We start from the raw sequence: 24,267 nt of genomic DNA, 5'->3' as shown, positions 1-24,267 counted from the left end.
CATCCAGTTTTGGTCACCAAACTGTAAAAAAGATGTTGACACTCTAGAAAGCATGCAGAGAAGAGCAACCAAGATGATTAGGGGACCCGAGGCTAAAACATATGATGAACGGTTGCAGGAACTGGGCATGGCTAGTTTAGTGAAGAGAAGGACCCGGGAAGACATATTAGCAGCATTCTAATACTTGAGGAGCTGCCACAGAGAGGAAGGGGTCAAGCTATTTTCCCAGGCACCTGAAGGCCAGACCAGGAATAATGGGTGAATAATGATCAAGGAGAGAAGAAAGAGAGAGAAATCTTCTGACAGTGAGAACAATCAATCAATGGAACAGCCAGCCCTCGGAAGTTGTGGGAGGTTCATCACTGGAGGCTTTCAGGAAGAGACTGGAATGCCATTTGTCAGAAATGGTGTAGAGTCTCCTGCTTGGGCAGTGAGCCAGACTAGATGACCTATAAGGTCCCTTCCAACTCTGTTAATCTGTATCTGTAATCTGCATCATTAATTTTCACCGGTTGGCAATACCCGAACCAAACAGGCCAACTTGGTCTCAGCCCCTCCTCCTCCCACCTGCCCTCAACTCACCTGACAGCCGATGCTTTGATCCTTGGAACAGCAGAAACAACACACTACCTTCCTCCCATGAATGATCTGGAAGAGGAAGTTCATCTGCGCTTCTCCTATCCTCCCATCCTGTCTAGCAATACGGTACTCAATGGTTTCTGTTCCTTTTCGCTCCAACAGATGCCGCTCTTGCGGTGTTGGCTTTCTAATCGCAGATGCAGCCTATCTGACCGCCATCTCGCCATTGGAGGTCGAAAAACAGGCTTGTCCTGTCTCTGCCTAAGGCGTCTGCAAGATGTTTTCACTGATTACATGCTGTCGTTTTCGACTCCCAGCAACTGAGCCAAGTGAAATGTGAAACTACTTAGCTTGTGAAGTTTCGCTACGTGCTGAGTCCTAAAAGTTTATGAAGTTCAAACAGGAATAAGAGCTGGAAGGGACCATCTCTCTAAGCAGGAGACTCTATATATCATTCTGGACAAACAGCTGTCCAGTCTTTTCTTAAAAAACCCCATTGTTGGAGTACCCACAAGTTGTGGAGGCAAGCTGTTCCACTGATTAATTGGTTTCACGGAGAGGGAGTGTCTCTTTTCTTGGATGGATTTGGTTTTGATGTCTCCTTCAGTTATTTCTTTTACTGCTCTCAGGCACTTTGGAGAATAGGTTGACCCCCCTCTTAATGTGTCACACCCCCAAATAGCGAAAAAGTGCTATCTTGCTCCCCTGTGTCAGACATATTCAGTTCTTGCAAATGTTCATCCGATGTTTTAGCCTCCGCCCCTTAAATACCTTTGTTGCTCTTTTCTGCACTCTTTCTAGAGTCTCAACATCTTTTTTTTTTTTTTTTTTTGTATCATGGTAACCAAAACTGGACGCAGAATTTCATGTGCAGCAGTAATTCATTACCAACACTTCATGTGATTTTTGATACTATCCCCCTGGTGATGCAGAGTAGGACTGTGTTGGCTTTTTCTGCAGGTGCAGCACACTGCTAGCTCGTACTTAAAGTGATTGTCCATTAGGGCTCCTGGATCCCTCTCACAGTTGTTGCTGTTGGGAAAGGTGCAACCTCTTCTATAGATATACATTTAGTGGCAGGGTGGGGGTGGGGTCCCGTTGTAAGGTCAAATGGTCACAAAGTGATCAGACATGTTAATATGACCAATTTCTTAGGTTAAAGGAATTCAAGCTCAGGTTTTTTGAAACATTGTCTACTCACTGTCTCTATCCATGGGGACCTCAACTACAGGTAGATTACAGGTTACAAGTAGTTTAACAATTGTAGTGGGTTAGAAACCCACTGTATGTGTGGGGAGATGGGATGGCCTGGAAAGAAATCCAGAAAAAAGGGGAAATTGTTTTTTTCCAAACAGCTTCGAATTTTTCAGTTTTTCCCCCCTGGGTCTTCCCATCTCAATTTGGGAGCTTAGCAGTAAACAAGAGTTGAGAAAAAAGGCTTTGCATTACCTTTTTATTATTAAAAGCATTTATTAATAAACTTATTTACTGTCCATCTCACAGTTTGAAGCGACTTTTGAGTTTCTTGCTTTGCTCGAATGTTCATAGCAATTCCCACTTTTTTTTCTTTTTAGTGTCACCACCAAATAAGGATACAACAAATATGTCAGCAATATGGTGCTGCTATCACCCAGCAACCATCAAGGGGAAACAAGCAGGCACTTCCAAGAAAAAGAGATCACAGCAGGAATTGCTAATAAACCTGGAGATCCTGTGATCAAAGCCACAACCCCTTTCCTCCTCAACTCAATGTTCCTACAGTGCGTTGATCTGCAAGGCAGAACAGCCTTTCCAAAATTTTACACTACTTTTTTCCCTGGGCCCCATCACACACTTAACCTTTGAAGATCTCCTGGAGACAGCCATCATTTTCAGTGCACCCACAATTCCTTAATGCTGTCTGCAGTGTTAAGGTAAAAAAAGAGATCAGTTTGTCCCTCTCCCACATGACAATGACCCCAAAACAGCTGCCATTTTGGCCCTGAGAGGCAGGCCTGGCAAAATGGCAGCTGCTTCCACTAGTCCACCACGTGGCCCAGAGATGTATAACAGGCATATTGAAAACAATGGCTGCTTCCAGGAACACAGTTATATGGCCCAAGGATAAGTGCCCTGCCCTCTTTCCCCAACATGAGGTTAAGAGATGTTCAAAAGGGATGGAGGAGGAGGCTGTTAGGCCTGGTGGGATGGGAGTCAGGCCTAAGAACTGCAGGAACCAAGTGGGAGTGGGGAAAAGCCTGTGGAACCCTGTTTAGGAAAGTCTGGGGGATGCTGTGGGGGGAGATAGAGGCTTGGGTGGAAAGTCCTGGGAGGACCCAAGGGTTGAGGTAAAATAGGCCTTTGGAGGTCAAGCCTGGGCCTGCGCTAGAACTTCAAGAATTTTCTTCAACAGTGAGGTAGCCAGTGTTCTGCTTAATGACTTGCACGTTCATTTAACAGCTGCATCAGGAACAGCAGGGGTCGGGGTACTTAAGCGAAGCAGGCTCTCAAGCATAACTGGTAGGCCCCATTACAGTTGTATCCCAAGGACTAATTGCATGCTGGCAGAGGAATTCTGGGGCTCAATATCTGGAGTTCACCAAGATAGAAGGCTGGAATTCCACATGTGGGAATTCCATATATACAAAAAAAAAAAAAACCCCACCCAAAAGCCTGTTTGCAGTAATTTCACAACTGCAAAACAAACATCTGCTGATAACCAGAAAAAGTTAGCCTTTATCAAAGTAAAGTTTTCCATTAACCAACCTGGCTCTTCTGTACACCAGTCTCTGTTCCCCAAAATGCTCTGCAAGCTATTATTAGAGCTCCCAGGCCTGTCACTTAACCTGAAATTCTGATATCTTTCAAAAAAGTATCACAGAACCCCCCCCCATCTCTGTGGAAAGCTGTTTGCAAAAAAAAAAAAAAAAGTGGAAAGCTTTTTCAGGGTAGATTATACCCCACGTAAAAGAACTAAAATTAAAATTGAAAACCTTTGCAGACAGGGCTGTTCAGTTACATGGGCAGAGAGAAACAGGGTTGCAGCAGTCGCCAGAAAGGGAATCTGAGCAAGTAAGAGAGGTAGATTCAGGTGCTGCATCTCCATGGAAGCCCACGTGGACGCCTCTCTGGTCTCCGGTCACCTGCCTTTCAGATGCCACCGGCCTCCTCCTCCCCCCAGCCACGATCCCTCTGAACCCAGATCCTCTTCCTCCCCTCCAGACCCTGGGAGGTGGATCTTCCCCAGCAGGCACGGGGGAACGTGGGAACGGTGGGGCCCATCCTTCCCCAATACCAGGCGGCCTCACCCTGGGAGCCGGGCTGCGGAGAAGGAGCGGGGGGGGCGGTCTCAGAGGGAGGATTTTAAGGGGGTCGGAGAGCCGTTCGCAGAAGCAGCAACCGAGGAGGAGAAGCGGCGGCGCAGCAGTGCCCACGGAGCAGAAAACCTTGCAAGGAAAGGCGGGGACTCGGAAGGGGAAGGGGCGCAACTGGGGAAACCCCACCTGGCTCTCCTTCCCTCCCCCCAGGAATCCCTCCTCCCTTCCCGCACCTGGGGATACCCCGGTTCCCTCCCCACCACGCAGCCTCCTTGCCCATCTGGCGCCCCTCCCCGAGAGGGGGATGCCTGCAGCCGCGCCGTAAGAAACGTCGGGAGACCGGGAAGAGGAGCGTGAGGGGGGGGGAGAGAAGCTGGGAATCCCAGCCCCCTTTCCTGCCTCCTTTGTAGGCGCAAACAGTTCTCTGCGTTTAACCCCTTCGCTGAAAGCCGCCGAGCAAGACCAACGTTCTCCAGCCGGGCCTAGCAAAAGACCGTCACCTCCGCCGCCCCCCAGGGGAAAGCTAAACGATCAAAATAAGGGTCAAGATTGAAAAAAGATACTTGCATGTGCGAATTGCAAATTAGGAATTCGTCGCTATTAAAGACGGGCGAAAGAGAAAGTCCTGTAGATGTGGTTGAACTACAACACCCACCGTCCTTCACTTAGACGCTGCGATTTGCTGAAGAGCGTCTAACCTCATGCAGTATGTCGCGATGAGTCTTGGTAGCATCTTTTCTAAGAGATTGCGTTAAAATGAGTAAATCACCGAGTCTGCAAAAGTGCTATTCTGTGTCATCCGATTTAGACTCACACGGCTTTCCTCCCCAAAATATGGAGAATCCCTAGTTCTGAGGAGGATCCATTTCACCCCTGCCTTCTTGTTTTTAAAGGTTTTCATCTCAGATGAAGCCGCATTCACTTCACTCTCCCTTTCCACCAATATAATTACATGTTCCCCGGGGATAAAATGAAATTAGGCACAGGAGCCATTCGGATGCCACAACTATGCTTTAGTTTAGATCAGATAATTGAGGGAATGTCATGTAACCTCTTTTCCTAACTGCTATCAGCATTTGCAGTCATTTTCAGAGATTTCAAATGGAGAGGGATCCTGAAAAATAAGAGGGGCCACAAGCTATAGTCACCCCTTCCTGTTTGGTTGGCAGCAACATTTATTTAATTTGTTTGTCAAACATATACAAGATAACACGTATTATCTAAATAAACATGAACAAAAGATAAATGGGGACAGTAAGACAAGGACGGTAGGCACACTGGTGCGCTTATGCACGCCCCATTTAAGGACCTCTTAAGAGGTCCACTATACAGTTTGAGATTGAAGCTGTGAGGGGTTGAGGCTGTAACAACGGGCGTTCCAGGCATTGACCACTCTGTTGCTGAAGTCGTATTTTCTGCAATCGAGTTTTGAAGCGGTTTGCCTTGAGTTTGTATCGATCGTTTGGCCTGTGTATTATTGTGGTTGAAGCTGAAGAAGTCATTGACAGGCAAGACGTTGTAGCAGACAATTCTGTGTCCTATGCTTAGATCGGACTGCAGGCAGTAGTTCCAGATTGTCCAAGTCCAGAATTTCAAGCTTGGAGGCATAGGGAATTCTATTGTGAGTAGAGGAGTGGAGAGAAATACCTTTGAACCCGCTCAATCATGTTAATGTCCGATATACCGTGTGGGTTCCAGGCGGACGAGCTGTATTCCAGAATTGATCTGGCAAAGGTTTTGTATGCCCTAGTTAGCAATTCAATGTTCTTTGAATTGAATGTTATTTCAAACACATTTAACCGTTTAGTGCTAAGGGAGGTTTCAAGCAACTGTCATGTATTTTCATCCCCGTACCTATTGGCACCTCTGTTTCGTTGCTAACTCGGCAATGAAGCTCCCTACTGTTTATAGCTTGTAGCGTCACAAAGAGGAGCACTTGGGAGAAGCACTCTACTCTCAGGATTTCTGTTGCCAGCTTGCTCATAAATCTCGAACTTTACTGTTGCAAAATAGGGCTTTAAAGGAAAAAGTAACCACAAGAGGAAAACAAATGGAATGGCTCCTTTACAAATGTAGTAAGTAGGGAGAGCCAGCCGGCCGCATGGTGTGAGGGGGAGAAGAGAGGAGAAAAGGAAAGGGAGACCAGCAGAGAAGGAGGGAAAGCAAGCAGAGGCCTGAGGATGGTGGGGAGGGAAGGGTTTATCAGCTGGGAAGGGCTGCATCTGAGGAGGGAAAGGCCTGAGGGAGAGAGAAGTGAAGGAAAAAGGGTGAAGTTCATCCAGAGAGAAAAAGCAAAGCTGATCTAGAGAGAGAGAGGAGAGAGAGAGAGAGAGAGGAGAGAGAGAGAGAGAGAGAGATGATCCAGGCGAGTGAGGGAGACAGTGGCCTGAGAGGAGCGCCAGGCACACCAGAAAAAAAAGGGAGGCAAATGGATCCACAGAAGGACAAAGGAGGTGAACTGACCTGGGCGTGTGGAAGCACCCGGGTGAGTGACCAGAACAGGCTGACGGCCAGGAGGAAGCACAGAGCAAGAGCCTCTGAGAAATTAGACCAGTGACTGAGGGCAGGAAGTCTCCAAATCGCCAAGGACAAAAAGACAAAGGGAGCTGGGCTTTTGCGCCCTTTCAGGCTAGCACTTCACAAAGAAATCCAAAAAGACCCATTAAACAATCAAGCTTCCCAGCCAACTTCCAATAACATAGGACTACACATTTCCTTAATGACATGTGGTTGGTTTAACAATCACAGTAAAAATGGACATAAAATGGGGTCAAGTGATGACTCACTTCACAAATGCATTGCTTGCTTAGTGACTGAAATTCTAGCCCCAAAAGTTGTTGCCAGTTGAGGACAATATGCAAATTCACAAAATAAATCCTGAGGGAAAGAATTAAGGCAGAAAGAAACAGAAACTTCGTGGCATGATAGTTTACCCAGGAACCAAGGAATGTCGGGTGTCTTCTCAAGTGAAAAGCAAAGGAAAAAAAAATATCCCGCCGAATGATATGGCCAATTGATAAGCTGGCTAACCTTCCTAGAGGGACACCGTACATACAGCATTACTCTGGATGCAGACCCAAAATGCTGTGGATGTGCTGATGATCTAACTACTAGAGTTAAGAGGCCAGTTCAGCTTTTGGCCCTAAGCTCTAGTCCAGGGATCCCCAACCTTTTCGACGCCGCGGCCCGGTTCCGACATCAGCTGGCGCCGCGACCGGTACAGCGTCAACTGGCGCCGCCATCTTTTTATGCGAAAAGGCGCTTCGGTGGCGTCACGAGCGCTGTTCGTCATAAAAGATGGCGCGCGCGCGCTTCTGGTGAGCTTTTTCGGTAGAAATGGCTTTCTACCCGGAAAAGCTCACCGAGCGCTGGCGCCGCCATCTTTATGACGAAACAGCGCTTCCGGTGAGCTTTCTACCCGGAAGCGCTTTTACCAAAAAGATGGCGGCGCCCAGCAACCAGCGGCCCGGTAAGGGTTGTTCCGCGGCCCGGTCGGTCCGCGGACCGGCGGTTGGGGACCCTGCTCTAGTCCACGGAGGAATCTGATTTTTTTTTAAAAAAACAACCGATATTTTATATATTTTCTCATTGAGGAATTCAAGAGGGCATAGAAAACATTCCTATCTTTATTTATAGTAGTCCTCAACTTACAAGTATTCATTTAGGGACCAAAGTTACAACAACACTGAAGAAAAAGTGACTTATTGCAGTTTTTCACACTCAGGACTGTTTGTAGCATGCTCAGGGTCATGTGATCAAAATTCGAATGCTTAGGCAACTGGTTATTTATGATGGCTGCGGTGTCTTGGGAGTCATGTGATATGTTTTGTGACCTTCTGGGGACAACCAAAGTCAGCGGGGAAGCCAGATTCACTTAACCACCATATTCTTAAGAACTGCAGTGGGTCACTTAATACCTGGGGCAAGAAAGGTTGTAAAACGGGGGCAAAACTCACTTAACAAACAGCAACAGAAATGTTGGGCTCAATTGTGGTCGTCAGTCAAGAACTACCAGTAATATATTTTTTAAAATCTGCACCAGCTTGCTGTAGCCTCCCAGAAGTGTTGTTCCCATGTTTCCCTGTTGCTGAATGTTTCCCTGGATCAGCTCCCTAGTGTTTGGAGAGAAGAGGACTTGGGGAAATCTGAGATCAGAGGAAAAATAGTGAAGGAGGCTGAAGGAGGCTCTCCGAAGGTGTGATTTGTGTTAGGAGGAGACCAGTCAGTGGCATCTGAAGGCAGGTGACAGAGACCTGAGAGGTGTCCCAGGCTTGGCCAATGGGCAGCCCTGTCCAGGTGGACTTACTTGGAGATGAAGCACCTGAATTTGCCTCTCTTTTTTAGCAAACTTTATTAGACTTTTATTAAGTTAAAAACATAAAAAGTATATTATTCAACAACAGCAATATGTAGAGCTTATCTTATAACAATAATTCATGCATTATTTACAGGTGCTAATCTATGCGTGATTACATTCTTATCTATTACTTATATTTGATAGCTACCTATCTTTAATCTATCTCCGTTCTATCCAATTATACCATTGTTCCCACGCTTTATAAAATATCGAAGCCTCTTTATCTTTTAAACTCAGCGTTAACTTATCCATTTCTGCACAGCTCGTAACTTTTCGTATAAGTTTCTCTGAGGGTATGGATGGCTGTTTCCAACATTGAGCAAAGGAGATCCTGGCAGCAGTTAATATGTATAATAAGTATTTTGTGCTCTTTACATATTTCTTTTTAAAAATCCCCAATAGGAAGAGTTCCAGTTCTAGCTCTAATTGCTTGTTAATAATTTCCTGTAACCATTCCTTGATTTTAAGTCAATATTTTTGAGCCTCTGGGCATGATAGTATATTCCCTTTTTTTTTTTGCATTTCCAACATATGGGACCCATTTTGGGGGACATTTTTGCTAATCTCAAAGTGGGTAAGTGCCACCTATAGAACATTTTATATGCATTTTCTTTATATGCTGCTGATTTTGTTAATTTGTGATTTCTGTTCCATATGGTCTCTCAATCTGATAATTTTATACTGTGTCAAATATTTTGGCCCCATGCAATCATGCATCCTTTCACTACTTCTTCCTCCAATTCTACTTCCAAAAGGTATTTATATATTTTAGTAATATTTTTTTATCTGGGCCTAAAGATTTTGTCTAATTGTTGTGGTTTTAGGTATATTCCGTAATCCTTTATGTCTTTTTTATATCGGCTTTGTATTTGGAGATAAGCCCACCAGTCTACTCGTAGCCCTTGTTCTCGGAGGTCTTGTATTGTTTTTAAGTTCCTATGAATACCTAGTAGGTCTTTGTATTTTAACATTTTATTCAAATCTAAATTGTTTGGATGGGTTGTCGCTTCCATTGTAGATAGCCAGGTTGGGATTTTTATGTTATGTTTCTTTTTGACTTTAATCCAATTATTTATTAACGAATCTCTGATCACTGAATTTGCCTCTCTTACGTGCCCAGATTCCCTTTTTGATTATTGCTGCATCCCTGTTTATCTCTGCCCCACTAACTGAACAGCACCACCCTCATGGAGGGTTCAGTTGTTGCATAAAATACTGTATGGAGCCATTTTATAAGACAGTCCTGCTTCCTCTAGCTATTCCATTACAATTTTCCCTTTCCAATTTTCATTTCCCTCCCAATTTCATGTCTGAAAGTAGGCATGGCATTCTGAGTCTCTCCACTTTCACTTTTATACCTTTCACTTTCCGTGAAGATTTCCAAAAGTACTTTAACATAAAGTAAATCTTGGGGCAGTTCAGCACCTATTAACTTCAGCCTTCATGATGGTATTTTGACTGGGCTTTTTAAAAGGGAGGACAAAGATCCATTTTCCCCAGGCGCTTTGAAAGGATAAATCAGTGTCCGGATCAATCATTTTTAATGTAAAACTGCTCAGTAAGTTTAACGCCAAGGGCATGTCCTACGAATGTTCCCACAAAATGAAGTACCGAATTAAAAATAACTTTAAAAAGTTCCTTGGCATAGAATACAGGAAAAAGAAAGTATGAACATTCAGATTAATATTTGGTCCCCATAGCTCTCCAGTTTTAAAACAAGGACCTTGACTTTGACCCCACTCAACAGCAGTAAATGAGAGGGATCTACAATGGACAACTCACCTAAGTATGAGCTAGCAGTGTGCTGCAGCTGCAGAAAAAGCCAATGCAGTCCTAATCTGCCATCAGCAGTGGAACAGTATCAAGATCACATGAAGTGTCCGTATTGCATTATATTGCACCGATAAGTCTACATTTGGAATATTGCATCCATGTTTGGGCACTATGATACAGAAAAGAGGTTGAGACTCTAGAAAAAGTGCAGAGAAGAGCAACGAAGATAATTAGGGGACTGTGGGGTAAAACATAAGATGAACAGTTGCAGGAACTGGATATATCTAAACTAACACAGAGAAAGGCCGAGGGTGATTAGCAGCCTTTCAATATTTGAATGGATGGCACAGAAAAGAGGGGGTCGATCTATTCTCTAAAGCACCTAAGAGATGGACAATAAGTAACAGAGGGAGACTTATCAGAAAGAGATCCAACCTAGAATTAAGGACAAATCTCCTGTCAGTGAGAATAACTAATCAGTGGAAATATCAGAAGTTGTGGAGGTTTTTAAGAGGAGACTGGAAATGGGGAAATGCCTGAGGGGACTCTATGGGGGAGGGCAAGACCTGATAGGAGCATTTTGGGGAGGCAAAGGCATGGGGTGAGTAAGGGTTGGGAATCAGAGCACAGGATGTCTCTGAGGGTAATGCAGGAAGGCAAGCCTGGGCCTGAGTTAGGCCTCAAAGAGCTTCCCACAATCCTGAGGTAGCCAGTGTTTTGCTTAGCGACTCGCACATTTGTTCCATGGCTGCATCACAGAGATCAGGGAGTGGGGTAGTTAACTAAAGCACTCTTGCATAACAGCCATTGGAAAATGCAATCCTAATTAGCAGCTCCCATTACATTTGTATGTCTAGGACAAAATATCGAGGATACCAAGAAAGAAGGCTGAAACTTGACACGTGGAAATTCCAAAATCAATATACAAAAAAAACAAAAAAAAAAACCCACTAAGCAAAACCCTTTTTGAGGACTTCCACAACTTCTGCAAAAGGAAACATAACAGTAACTTTTGCTGAAAAGTGAAAAGGGGGTTAGCCTTTATGAAAGTAGCATTTTCCATTTTTTTCCTCTCCACCTACAAATCTAATCCTGGAGAGATGTTGACTAAAAAGAATCAGGCCAGTATTCAAATAGTTAATTTCTCAGCTACACTCCCAATTGAAAATCCAAAAATGAAATTCAAGCCTTTTCTAAACTCATCAGCGTTTGCCTCATATGGATTTCCTTGTGTGCAATAAAGGACGATTTATGTCTGAAGTACCGTCCACAGACTGGACATCTGAAAGGTTTCTCCCCTGTGTGTAAACCTACGTGACTTAGAAGACTAGACCTACTACTAAAATCTTTCCCACAATCCGGACACTCATACGGTTTCTCTCCTGTGTGAGTCCTCTGATGAATCACCAGGCTGGAATTCTGACTGAAAAGTTTTCCACAATCAGGACATTCAAAGGGTTTCTCTCCTGTGTGAATCCTCTGGTGTCTCACCAGGTTGGAATTCTGACTGAAACCTTTCCCACAATCAGGACATTCAAAGGGTTTCTCTCCCGTGTGACTCCTCTGGTGTATTGCCAGGTCAGAACAGTGACTGAAACTTTTTCCACAATCTGGACACTCATACGGTTTATCTCCTGTGTGAGTCCTCTGGTGTTTCACCAGGTTGAAATTCAGACTGAAAGTTTTTCCACAATCAGGACATTCAAAGGGTTTCTCTCCTGTGTGAGTCCTCTGATGTTTCACCAGGTTGGAATTCTGACTGAAACTTTTCCCACAATCAGGACATTCAAAGGGTTTCTCTCCTGTGTGAGTCCTCTGGTGTTTCACCAGGTCAGAACTGTAACTGAAACATTTACCACACTCTAGACACTCATATGGTTTTTCTCCTGTGTGAGTCCTCTGGTGTTTCATCAGATCAGAACGATAACTGAAAGTTTTCCTACACTCTGGACACTCATAGGGTTTTTCTCCTCTGTGAGTCCTCTGGTGTATCACCAGATCAGAATTCAGACTGAAACTTTTTCCACAATCTGAACATTCAAAAGGTTTCTCTCTTGTGTGAATCCTCTGGTGTTTCACCAGGTTGGAATTCTTACTGAAACATTTCCCACAATCAAGACATTCATATGGTTTCTCTCCTGTATGAGTCCTCTGATGAATCACCAAATGGGAATTCTGACTGAAACTTTTCCCACAATCAGGACATTCAAAGGGTTTCTCTCCTGTGTGAATCCTCTGGTGTATCACCAGATTGGAATTCAAACTGAAACTTTTCCCACAATCAGGACATTCAAATGGTTTTTCTCCTGTGTGGGTCCTCTGATGTTTCAACAGGCTGGAATTCTGACTGAAACGTTTCCCACAATCAGCACATGCAAAAGGTTTCTCTCCTGTGTGAGTCCTCTGGTGTATAATCAGGTGTGAATTTGCAATGAAACCTTTCCCACAATCAGGACACACATATGATTTCTTTCCTGTGTATGTCCTGTGGCGTATCATCGGATTGGAATTCGGATCAAAACTTTTACTACAATCAGGGTATTCAAATGATTTCTCTTCTGTGTGAGTCCTCTGGTGTTTCATCATACTAGATTTCTGGCTGAAACGTTTCCCACAATCAGGACATTCAAAGGGTTTCTCTCCTGTGTGAGTCCTCTGGTGTATCACCAGGTGGGAATTTGCTGTAAAACTTTTCCCACAATCAGGACACACATATGATTTCTTTCCTGTGTACGTCCTGTGGTATATCACCAGGTGGGAATTCGGATCAAAACTGTTACTACAACCAGGATATTCAAATGGTTTCTCTTCTGTGTGAGTCCTCTGGTGTTTCATCAAGCTAGATTTCTGACTGAAACTTTTCCCACAATCAGCACATTCAAAGGGTTTCTCTCCAATGTGAGTCTTCTGATGTATCACCAGGTGAGAATTTGCCATAAAACTTTTCCCACAAATAGGACAGTCATAGAGTTTCTCCCTGATGTGAATCTTCTGATGTATCTCCAATTTGCCATTTTCGCTAAAGCATTTACCACATTCGGAGCATTTGTAGGGCATCTCTCCTGTGTGGGTCCTTCCATGATCCACAAGGGAGCTGTTCTGGCCAAAGATTTTGTCACATTCAGATAACTTGTATGGCTGTTCTCCAGAGTGGATCGTGTTGTCAATAATCAGCTCTGATTTGCAATCTGTTGTTCTTTTCCCATAATAGGCAGATCTAGGGAACTTTTTCAACACTGATATTCTTGAAGAGGTCAAAAATATGTGTGATCCTTGTTTGATGGAGCTTTGATTCAAGCTATTGTTTTCTTCCTTACAGGGTGAAGCCTCCATTACTGTCTGCCTTATGTGGCTTCCCAATTGACCTTTTCCTTCCCAGTGACTTCCAGATGTCTCTTTTCCTAAATGGAAAAATAATCTCCCTTCACTTTTCATGTAATGCTTCCTTGCGTTCCGGGTACTCTACTCTATTCCAGCTTGAAATCTCTCTTGATTTTCTCTCTTTTGTCTATCTCCTCCTGGGGAAGGAGAAGAATTGTGTGTTTTTCCGAAGGAAATGGAAAATATTTTGATTTCTGGATTGATTTGCTTTGCTTTTCAAAGTTGCTTGTTATTCTCAGTTGTCCGGAGGACTCTTATTGGCATCTTCTTTTTCTGTAAGATTCAAATAAAAATGTAACATTGTTTATAAAATGGTTGTAGAATGTGTGACGAAAATAAATAAAAGTATACATTACAAGTAAATAGCAAACATACCACAATGGTAAAATAACCTTTTACATTAATTATGATTATTTCCTATGTATGTCCTGTGGTATATTAAGCATCAAAATACAATTGCTTGATTGATTACTGAGATTCAAGTTCGAATATTGATTCAATCATGAAATACACTTGTTGAATTGGATCACAAATTCTTAGCACTGCAATTATTGGGTAGAATCTCTGTAATTAAGATAAATGTTTTACCAAAGATGTTTTTCTGTTGCAGACTTTACCAAAATCTGTAACTGATACTCCATTTAAACAATGGCATATAGACATCTGTAAGTTTATATGGCAAGGGGAAAAATAATTAAATATAAATTATCGCAAGACGCTAAAGAAAGAGGAAGGTTTGGGCTTACCAGATTTGCAATTGTATTTTGATGCTTGTTGTTTTGGCTGGCAAAAAGAGTGGGTGACTCTCCAAATTAAGAGGTTACTTGAGCTATAGGGCCATGAATTAAGATTTGGATGGCATGGCTATTTATGGATTGATAAGATTAAAGCAAATTTTGATTTTAATAATAACTTTTTAAAACATGCAATCCTAAGAGTTTGGAATAAATATAAAGCAAGGTTTTCTGCAACGATGCCTTTTTGGGTATTTCCTCTGGGAAGCTTTTTTTTTAGAAAAGGAATAGTGGCAAGGCCAGACTGGTAGACTTGTGGTCAAATAATGTGGTTCCCCGAAAATACGACCTCCTCAGAAAGTCCTAGCTTGTTTTTTTACATGTGTGTCCAATATAAGCCCTATCCCCAAAATAAGCCCTAATTAAGACCCCACCCACTCTAGGGTGCACAGGTAAAAATTAAGCTAGGGTCGGTATGGGGTGGTGGTGGAGCTGCCCTACTACTTACCTTCAGATAGTTGCAGCCAGGCCTCGCACACCTCGGCCCATTTCTTCTGCAGACAGCAAGGGTTTCTTGAAGGTCTCTTTCGCCGATAACAGAGCTTCAAATCGATCCAGAGCTCTGTTATTGGTGACAGAGGCCTTCAGGAAAGACTTGCTGGCTGCAGAAGAAATCGGGCTGAGGTGTGCGAGGTCTGGCTGCAACTATCTGAAGCCAAAGAATTTCCTGAAGGCCTCTAATAGTGAAAAGGAGGCTGGGGGCTATGCATGCAAGTGAGGTGAGTCAGTGGATGACATCCCCCCCCCCAAAATAAGACCTGGTGCCTTTTTGGGTGGCAAAAAAATATATAAGACAGAGTCTTATTTGGGGGGAAACACAGGTAGCTTTCCATTATGGTGACCCTATCCTCAGGTCTACAGAATAGTTGGAATCAGAATGATGTATTTCCCATTGGTTTACATATTTACAATTGAAAGAAACATTTAAACTAGACAAAAAGGGATATAGACTTGAATTTGCAAAAAATGAATTAGAAATCCTATTGTGTGGTAATGATGAATATATTATTACAAAGGCTTATAAATTGTTACTGAAATTGAACTTGGAGAATGAGTATGTAAAGCATTGTATGATTCAGTAAGCAAAGAATTTTGGATATAATATAATACTTGAATAATGGGAGAATATGTGGATGAAAGGTCTAAAATTCACATTAAAATATAATTCAAAAGAACATTTTTATAAGATGCTATACTGTTGGCATCTGACACTGAACAAATTGTCAAGAATCCATAAAGGCACCACAAATAAATGTTGGAACTGTAAAGGTAAAGAAGGAACTTTTAATCATAAAATTAATAACATGACTGAAATGTACTAATAGAAGGATACAAATGATTCAAAAGAAACAGACCTAACAAAAGAGGAGGTAGACTTGCATTATATGTTAGAGGTCACTACATTTCTACAGAGATGCACAAATGAAAGACTTCTAGAATACATATGGGTCAACATAAAAGGAAAAAAGAACAACATTGTGATAGGTGTATACTACAGGCCATCCAACCAAGCAGAAGAAATACGCAAACTTTTTGCTAATCAAATAAGAAACACACTGCAGTAACGGGGGGATTTAACTACCATGATATCAACTGGGAGAAAAACTCAGCAACAAGTTGGAAATTGAATAGGTTCCTAACCAACCTAGCTGACAACTGTGTCACCCAAAAGGTAGAGGAGGCAACTAGTGGGACAGCTATACTGGAACCTATTCTTACCAATAGAGAAGAAATGATAGAGGGAGTTGAACTTGCCAGAACTTTGGGGGAGAGTGATCATATTAGAATTCAATATAAAACACAAGCAACAGAACATAATAAACCCGAGTCTTAGAATTTAAAAGAGCTGACTTTAACAAATACAGAGAGATCTTGGGAAGGATCCCATGGATGGAAATCTTAAAAGGGAAATCAACTCAAGAAGCTTGGAAAACCCTGAAAAATATGGTTATAAAAGCACAGTCCAGCTCAATACCACTGAAAAAGAAAAACAAGAAAACCAAGAAAAAAAACCAGCATGGTTGCACAAAGAAATCTCAAATCAACTGTAAGAAAGAAAAGGGTAAGTACAAAAAAATGGAAAGAGGACAAATAACAAAAGCAGAATACCAACAAATAGCCTGAATCTGCAAGGATAAAGTTAGGAAAGCGAAGGGTCAGAATGAAGTAAGACTTGCAACAAGTATCAAAAACAATTTAAAAAGCTTCTTTCGATACATAAAAAACAAGGAAAAAGTCAAAGAAACAATCGGTCCACTAATGGGAGATGATAGCAAAGAAATAGCGGGCAGTAGAGAGAAGGCAGAACTGCTTAATTCATTGTTTGCATCTGTCTTCACTCAAAAGAAAATACAAACCAACATCAAAAACAAAACCATAAAAGACAGGCTAGAAATGCAAATTAAAATAAGCAAAAATACTGAAGGAACTAGCAGACATGATCTCAGAAACTCTGAGACACATCTTTCAAAGTTCTTGGAGCACTGGGAAGCTACCAGTTGATGTGAATATTTAAAAAAACCACACCACTCTGCTGGAGAGATGTTAGCTGAAGTTGGGCATTAGTCCGAAAGCTTGGAAAATAAAACCTCCAATCTCAGGGACCGACCCAGATTGGATTCTGAAAAAAAAAAATCCAGGAAACTACAGACAAATCAGCCTGACATCATTATCAGAGAAGATCTTGGAAAAAAATAATCAAGCAACAAATCTGGAAACACTTAAAAGCAAACCAAGTTATAACCAGAATCTAATCTCACCCACACTTGGAATACTGCGTTCAGTTTTGGTCACCACAATATAAAACAAATGTTGAGACTCTGGAAAAAGTTCAGAAAAGAGTAACAAAACTGATTAGGGGGCCTAAAGGCTAAAACATGTGAAGAATGATTGCAGGAATTGAGTAATGCCTAGTCTAGTGAAAAGAAGGACTAGGGAGATATTATAGCAGTATTCCAGTATTTCAGGTTCTGACACAAATATATGGGATGTAAATTATTTTCAAAAGCACCAGAAGGCAAGACAAGAAGAAATGGTTAGTAATTAATCAAGGAAAGAAGCAACCTGGAATTAAAGAGAAACTTTGTAAGTGTGATTAACAATTAATCACTGAAACAACTTGCCTTCAGAAGTTGTGGGTGCTTCATCACTGGAGGCTATTAAGAAGAGACTAGACAGCCATTTGTCTGAAATTGTATAGACCCGTGTTGGCAAACCTATGCCATGCGTGCTGGAAGTGGCACACAGAGCCATTTCCCCTGGCATGCGAAAGGTTGCCTGGAAGAGCCCCACTGCGCATGTGCGTGCCACCGCCTGACAGCTGATTATTGGGTATCTGGCACGCATGCACGGGGGCGCGGAGGGAGGTGCGTGAGAGATGTGCGCACATGCACAGGGATTCACTGTGCGTGAGGGGATCGTGCACACATATGCGCAGACACACTGCACACAAGGGGGGAATCATGTGCGCATGGCAGCCGTAGCCGCAAGGGGGAATCGCGCGCGCATTCGCAAAGACACGTGGCATGCGAGGGGGAAATCGCACACGCATGCGCAGGGGGCGTGGGGGCCCCCAGCACGCATTGCCTTCTGGATGCTGGCACGTGAGTGTGCGCAAGTGTGCACAAACGCAATTATCAGCACGGGAACCGAAAAAGGTTAGCCACTACTGGCATAGATTCTCCTGCTCGAGCAGGATTTGGACTAAGTGACTTCCAAGACCCCTTCCAACTCTGTTGTTCTATATTACATTATCATTTATAATGGACAAAGCAAAGAAATATTGGATTCACATCTTAATACCTAAGATTCAGGGGTGGGATCCGACAGGGTTAACTACCGGTTCGGTGATTTACGAGGTTTGTTGATTTATGATGTGCTTCCCTGCACGCTGTGCGTGCGCCTGTAAATCGTCATCAGCTTGCTGCCTGGACAGCTGAGCAGCGCTGAGTGCAGAGAAGCAGTGTTTGAAACAGCACTTTTTTCCTGCTTTTTCAACTGCAGCTGTGCCTTGCACGGCAGCTGAGCTTGAAAAAGCAGGAAACAAAGGTCAGGTAAGAGCCTAGGTGGGCCAAAACATCAGCAGATGACTCAGAACCAGTTCTATGTCTGCTGCTCTTCAGAGCTACCGGTTCTACAGAGTCGGACAGAACCAGTAGAATCCCACCCCTGCTAAGATTTTAAAAGTGAGTATAAAGATAAAATCAGAGTGTTTTCTTTTAGGCTTAATGGATAAAGAACTTGAAAAAATATTGGAACTTTGTTATATATGTTAATGGCAGCAAAATACTTTATGCACAAAAATGGAAGGATACTTTGATTCTCACAATGGACCATGGCTGCAAAAGTTGATGGAGTTAACAGAGATGGATAAATGACTGCTTTGATTAAAGAAAAGAACACAATTAATTTTGATTCTATGTAGAAACTGCTTTTGGATTTTGTCCTTGAGATAGAAAAAAATGAAACTCTGATTTTAGGATTTTTTTTATTAAATACAGCAAGTTTGTTTGTTAGAGAAATAGCTACTATACATTATTATATGAAATTAAAAAGTTGAGGTTTTATATTAGTACCTCATTCTACTGCACTAAAAGGAGTCAAAAGTCAATACTTTTCTTTTTCTTTTCCCCTTAATCCTGTATTTTTCTCTCTTCCCCCTTTCCTCCCTTATTTTACAATTATTTCATTTTTCTTTATATTTCTATATTTTATATGTTGATAAAATGGCAGATTAGTCCAACATTATTACCAAAAAAAAAACAGGAGGTCTATAACAGAACAGAATTGGAATGGACCCTGGAGGTCTTCTAATCAAATCCCCTGTTCAGGCTGGAGAACTTATACCAGAATTCTGGGAGTTGAAGTCCACAAGTCTTAAAGTTGCCAAATTTGGAACCCTCTGCCTTATACCATTCCAAATTGCTGCCCTCTTAAATGTCTTCTTAAATGTTCCTGTTGAACCTGACAACTTTGTCATCCATAAGGTGGACGGGAGGAGGGAATTAGAGGGTCAGCTACACTGGACTTAATACAGGTAGCCCTCAACTTACAACCACAATTAAGCCCAAAATTTCAGTCGCTGAGAAACTTACTGAGTTTTGCCTCATTTTAAAACTTTTCTCTCCACATTTGATAAGCGAACGACTGCCGTTCTTAAAATAGTAACATGGTTCTTAAGTGAATCTGGTTTCCCCATTGACTTTGCTTGTCAGAAGGTGACAAAATGATTCCAGGACACTGCAACCGTCACAAAAGTCAAGCATCTGAATGTAAGCCATGTAACTATGGGAACGCTACAATGGTTATTAAGTGTGAAAAATGGTCATAAGTCACTTTTTTCAGCACTGTTGTACCTCTGGTCGCTAAATGAACTGTTGTAAGTTGAGGACTACCTGTACTTACTAACAGAGAAATGAAAGGGCAACAAACATGATTGGGGGTAGAGGATAAAACATATGACGAATGGTGGCAGGAAATAAGCATGTCTAGTCGAGTGAAAAGAAGTATTAAGGGTGACATGATATTAATATTCCAAGATTTGAGGGGCTGCCACAAAGACGAGGGGGTCAAATTATTTTCCAAAGCACCAGAAGGCCAAACAAGAAACAATGGATAGAAACTAAGCAAGGAGAGAATCAACCTAGAAACAAGGACAAATTTCCTGATAGTGAGAACAGTTGATCAGTGGAATGGATTGCCTTCAGAAGTTGTGGGTGCTCCATCACTGGAGGCTTTGAAGAGGAGACTGGACAGCCATTTGTCTGAAATGGTATAAGGGCTCTTGCTCAAGCAGGGAGCTGGATGAGATGACCTCAAAGGTCCCTTTCAACTCTTTTATTCTATTTCTAGGGAGATCCTCAACCATCTAGGTCAGGGGTGTCCAACCTTGGCAACTTTAAGACTTGTGGACTTCAACTCCCAGAATTCCTCAGCCAGCAAAGCTGGCTGAGGAATTCTGGGAGTTGAAGTCCACAAGTCTTAAAGTTGCCAAGGTTGGACACCCCTGATCTAGGTCATGGTTTTCAAAGGTGCTTTTTTTTTTTTTCAAGAGGCAACTGGACTTTCTGGTTTTTCTTTGAAGACATTGAGCTTCCTGGATGACAAGCAAAACTTCTTCAAAGAAAAACCAGAAAGTCCAGTTGCCTCTTGAAGAAAAAAACACCTTTGCGTCTGCTATTCTATATTCTATTCTCTACCCTCGGATTCTACGCCGTGGAAGAAACCAAACAGTCCTACTTGCTCCCAATCTCTCCTCCAACCTCTCCTCAACTCACCTGCCAGCTGCTGCTCCGACCCTGGGAAGAGCACAAAAGCCACTCCGCACACCACCTTCCTCCCATGAATGATCCAGTAGAGGAAGTTCCTCTGCACCGCTCCTCTCCTCCCATTCTTTCTAGCAATACAGTACTCGATGGTTTTAACTCCTTTAAACCCAAACACAGGTGGTGCTATTACACTGTCTGCTTCCTAGGCATGGATGTTGCCTATCTGACCGCCATCTCGCGACCAGTGGCGGGAAACCACATCTGTCCTGTTTGCAAGATGTTTTCACCGATTACATGCTATCTAGTCGTTTTTTGACTCCTAGCAATCGAACTCTGCAACTCAGCCAAGTGAAATGTGACACTACTTCTCTTGTGAATATTAGCTATGTACTGATCCCTAAAAGTTCATGAAGTTCCTAGCCAGTTACAGAATAAAAGTTGGAAGGGTCCAACTCTCTAAACAGGAGGTCCTATATCATTCCAGGCAAATGGCTGTCAAATCTCTTAAAAACCTCCACTGATGGAGCACCTTTTGCAGGCAAGCCATTCACTAATTGTTCTCCATTCTCCTTGATTCTAGATTGGATCTCTTTTTGATAAGTCTCCAACTATTACTTCTTGTCCTGTTCTCAGGCACTTTGGATAATAGATTGACTCAACCCCCTCAAATGTGTCAGCCCCTCAAATATTGAAAGATTGCTATTATGTCATCCCTAGCCCTACTCATAGCATATTTTAGCATTCAGTCCTTAATTTTTTTTGTGTGGCTTTTTTTCTGCACTCTTTCTAGATTCTCATCATCTTTTTTCTATCATAGTGAGCAAAACTGGACACAATATACCAAGTGTAGCCTTACCAGTACAGGATAATGCAGTACTGATACTTTGTGTGATCTTGATACTATCCCTCTGTTGATGCAGATTAGGACTGCATTGGGTTTTTTTCTGCAGCTGCAGCACACTGCTAGCTCATACTTAACAGGCAGCAGATAGTCAGAGTTGGAAGGGACCTTGAAGGTCACCTAATCCAACCCACCACCACCCCGTCCAAGCGAGAGACCCTACACCATTTCTGACAGATGGCAGTCCAATCTCTTCTAGAAAGTCTCAAGTGATGACGCTCCCACAACTTCTGAGGGCAAGCTGTTCCATTGGTTGATTGTTTTCACTGTCAGAAAGTTTTTCCTTATTTCCAGGTTAAATCTCTCCTTGTTCAGCTTCCATCTATTATTCTTTGTCTGGCCTATAGGTGCTTCAGAAAATAGCTTGACCACCCTCCTCTGTGGCAGCCCCTCAAATATTGGAAGACTGCTATCATGTCTCCCCTGGTCTTTCTCTTCACTAGACTAGCCAAGCCCAGTTCCTGAATCCGTTCTTCATATGTTTTAGTCTCCAATCCCCTAATCATCCTGGTTGCTCTTCTCTGCACTTTTTCTAGAGTCTCAACATCTTTTCTATAGTGTGGTGACCAAAACTGGATGCAGTTGGGGTGATTATTCATTGGAACTCCTAGATCCCCTTTCACAATTACTGCTGTTGAGCCAAGTACAACTTCTTCTATAGATGTGCATTTAGTTTTTTAAGTGTAAAATCTTATTTTTCTCACCGCTGAATTATATTGTTCTGGAAAGGACCCAATGTTCAAGTCTGTTAAGATCCTTCTGTCATCTTCAAATTGGTAAGTTCTCCTTTTATCCCTTCACCAACATCATGTTGAAGAATACTGGGCCTAAGACAGAGCCTTGGGGTATCCCCACTGCATGCTTCCCCCCAGGTAGATGCAATTCACCTTTTGCCACTTTCTGATAAGCAAAGTCAGTGAGAAAGCCAGATTCACTTTACAAATGTATTACTAAGTTGACAACTGCAGTGATTCTCTTAACAGTTGTGGCAAGAAACATAAAATGGGTAAGGCTCACTTAATTTTTTTTTTTCTTAGCAAGAGTTTTCTCTTCCTTGTCTGTCTATTGCCTGCAGGGGGAAAAGGAGTTTTATAGCCTTTCCAGAGGAACTGTAAGATTTTTTATTGCTGCCTTGGTTTGCTTTCCATTTTAATGCTGCTTGTGATTCTCAGTCCTCCTCAGTGCTCTCTTTGGCATTCTTTTGATTCACATAAAAGAGTTAGTTTCATTATGGTTTATAAAATGGCTGCACAAATTTGCAAAAACCAGAAAAAAAACATACATTACAATTAAAAAACACACACCAAAAAGTTAACCTCTTACATTAATTATCACTCATTTTCAACATAAAGGTCTTTTAAGATCCAAGCTCAAATTTCAATCATGAAATTTACTTGTTTGATCACAAATTCATAGAAAGGGTTATCAACATATATAGTTGGAAGTGCTGAGGACAGATTATACATATACACATATATGTGTGTGCACTCACACTTTTTGATCTAATTTTAGAGACACAGGGTGAGGCTTAATTGATAAAATGATCCTAAGAATTTCAGCAAGATTTAAAGGACCATTTTTGGCCATGGAAGTCCACCACTCCAAATAAGAAAAAGGCAAGAAATACTGTCCACAACCACACTGGTGACATCCCAATTCAGGCAATCCTCACTTTCAATTTAATTTTATATGTGTACAATGACAATAAAGGTTATTATTATAACTTACAAAAGCCATTGGACCAGCACATCCTTTTCTACATGGTGTGATCATCAAGTATGAGATCATTTAACCATGCCAACTTACAATATCTTTCATGGCTGTGGTTATTAAGCAATTATGGTGGTTATGGTCTGCAATTAAGTGGTTATGGTCTGCTCAGAGCCATGTCACATGACTGTGACTTGCAACTTCCTGTCAATTTCCAGTTGGTTTGGTTTGTTGGAAGCCAACTGTGAAGGTTCTAAATCAGAGGTCTCCAAACTTGGCAACTCTAAGACTTGTGGACTTCAACTCCCAGAATTCTCCAGCCAACATAGCTGGAGTTGAAGTCCACAAGTCTTAAAGTTGTTAATTCTGGGAGTTGAAGTCCACATGTCATAAAGTTGCCAAATTTGGAGATCCCTGCTCTAAATGGTGAGTCCATGATTCTGGGACACTGCAACTGTCATCAATGCAAGCCAGTGCCACCCCCACCCCCCCACCCCCCAAAAAATTGATGGTTTGAGGAAAAGTTGTAAGTCTTTCTTTTTCAGCACCACTTGTTAACTTTGAAAGCTGAGTGGTCAAAGGTAAGCAAGGGCTGTCTATAAATCTGAACAACCCGAAATGGTGCTCAGTAGCTACTTTAAAAGAAGTCCTGGGATAAGCGCAGTTGTGCCAGGTTAGTACGTGGACGGTGCACCACCAGGAAATCCCGTGTTTCTTTGCTAGATAGGAAAGTAAAACTGAAGCTCCTGAAGACACCACTGGCAGATCAGTTTCACACTGTTGCCAAGAAAAGAACACGCCCATAAAACGTACAAGGAATCAACCCTAACAGGGAGGAGACTTTTAAACTCTCCCAACAAGCCAAAACTTGTACAGGCAGCAGCTTTAAAGCATGCACCACCAGCGGAAAGAAAGAATATGTAGCAGCTGACATGTTTCAGCCTCGTTGCTTCTCTGCTTTTACACCACGGAGGAAACCCCCAAAGCCCTACTTGCTTCCGACCTCTCCTCCACCTGTGCTCAACTCACCTTTCAGCTGCTGCTTCGACCCTGGGAAGACCAGGAGATCCACCCTCCACGCCTCAATTTTCTCAGCGGAGAGCCGGAAGAGGAAGTTCCTCCTTCTCTTCCTCGTCTCCTCCAAGTCCTCTCTAGCAATCTCAACTTCTTTGGCCTCCATTACCGAGGCTCGGTATTTGTAGTGACAGTT

General features: G+C 42.5%; 4 protein-coding genes across 7 annotated transcripts in view; all 4 read right to left on the bottom strand.

Annotated features, from left to right (window-relative positions):
• Positions 1–20,526, bottom strand: part of LOC148131715 (uncharacterized) — a 35,740-nt gene extending 15,214 nt beyond the window's left edge. The window contains exon 1 of one of the 2 annotated variants that reach the window (XM_087953138.1): positions 20,456–20,526. The gene's annotated coding sequence lies outside the window, so the exon portion shown is untranslated. Of the gene's footprint in view, positions 1–582; positions 655–20,455 lie in introns of those variants that run through there. The other variant, XM_087953137.1, reaches the window with a different exon arrangement.
• Positions 1–24,267, bottom strand: part of LOC148131712 (uncharacterized) — an 80,385-nt gene that overhangs the window by 30,879 nt on the left and 25,239 nt on the right. The gene's annotated exons all lie outside the window — the stretch shown is intronic.
• LOC148131713 (uncharacterized) overlaps positions 1–24,267 on the bottom strand; it is a 55,625-nt gene that overhangs the window by 6,119 nt on the left and 25,239 nt on the right. The window contains exon 1 of one of the 2 annotated variants that reach the window (XM_087953276.1): positions 583–1,206. The exons of the other annotated variant lie outside the window; for it this stretch is intronic. The gene's annotated coding sequence lies outside the window, so the exon portion shown is untranslated. Of the gene's footprint in view, positions 1–582; positions 1,207–24,267 lie in introns of those variants that run through there. 2 annotated transcript variants of the gene reach the window in all.
• On the bottom strand, positions 8,202–24,161 carry LOC113428121 (uncharacterized). 2 transcript variants are annotated; one of them, XM_087952959.1, is made up of 2 exons: positions 24,087–24,161; positions 8,202–13,659 (listed from the first exon to the last, which is right to left on the bottom strand). In XM_087952959.1, exon 2 carries the CDS (start codon positions 13,438–13,440, stop codon positions 11,188–11,190), a length of 2,253 nt encoding a protein of 750 aa, XP_087809085.1. In that variant the 5' UTR covers positions 13,441–13,659; positions 24,087–24,161; the 3' UTR covers positions 8,202–11,187. The 2 variants fall into 2 exon arrangements, with proteins under 2 accessions (XP_087809085.1, XP_087809086.1); XM_087952960.1 differs by lacking the exon at positions 24,087–24,161 and adding an exon at positions 20,456–20,544.

Source organism: Notechis scutatus, chromosome 2 (assembly GCF_049901735.1).
Source record: "Notechis scutatus isolate UNSWTSFEM ecotype Mainland chromosome 2, rNotScu1.2, whole genome shotgun sequence".
NCBI lineage: Eukaryota > Metazoa > Chordata > Lepidosauria > Squamata > Elapidae > Notechis > Notechis scutatus.
Note: the sequence above shows the minus strand (reverse complement) of the source record. Positions and strands in the feature narration are given on the sequence as shown.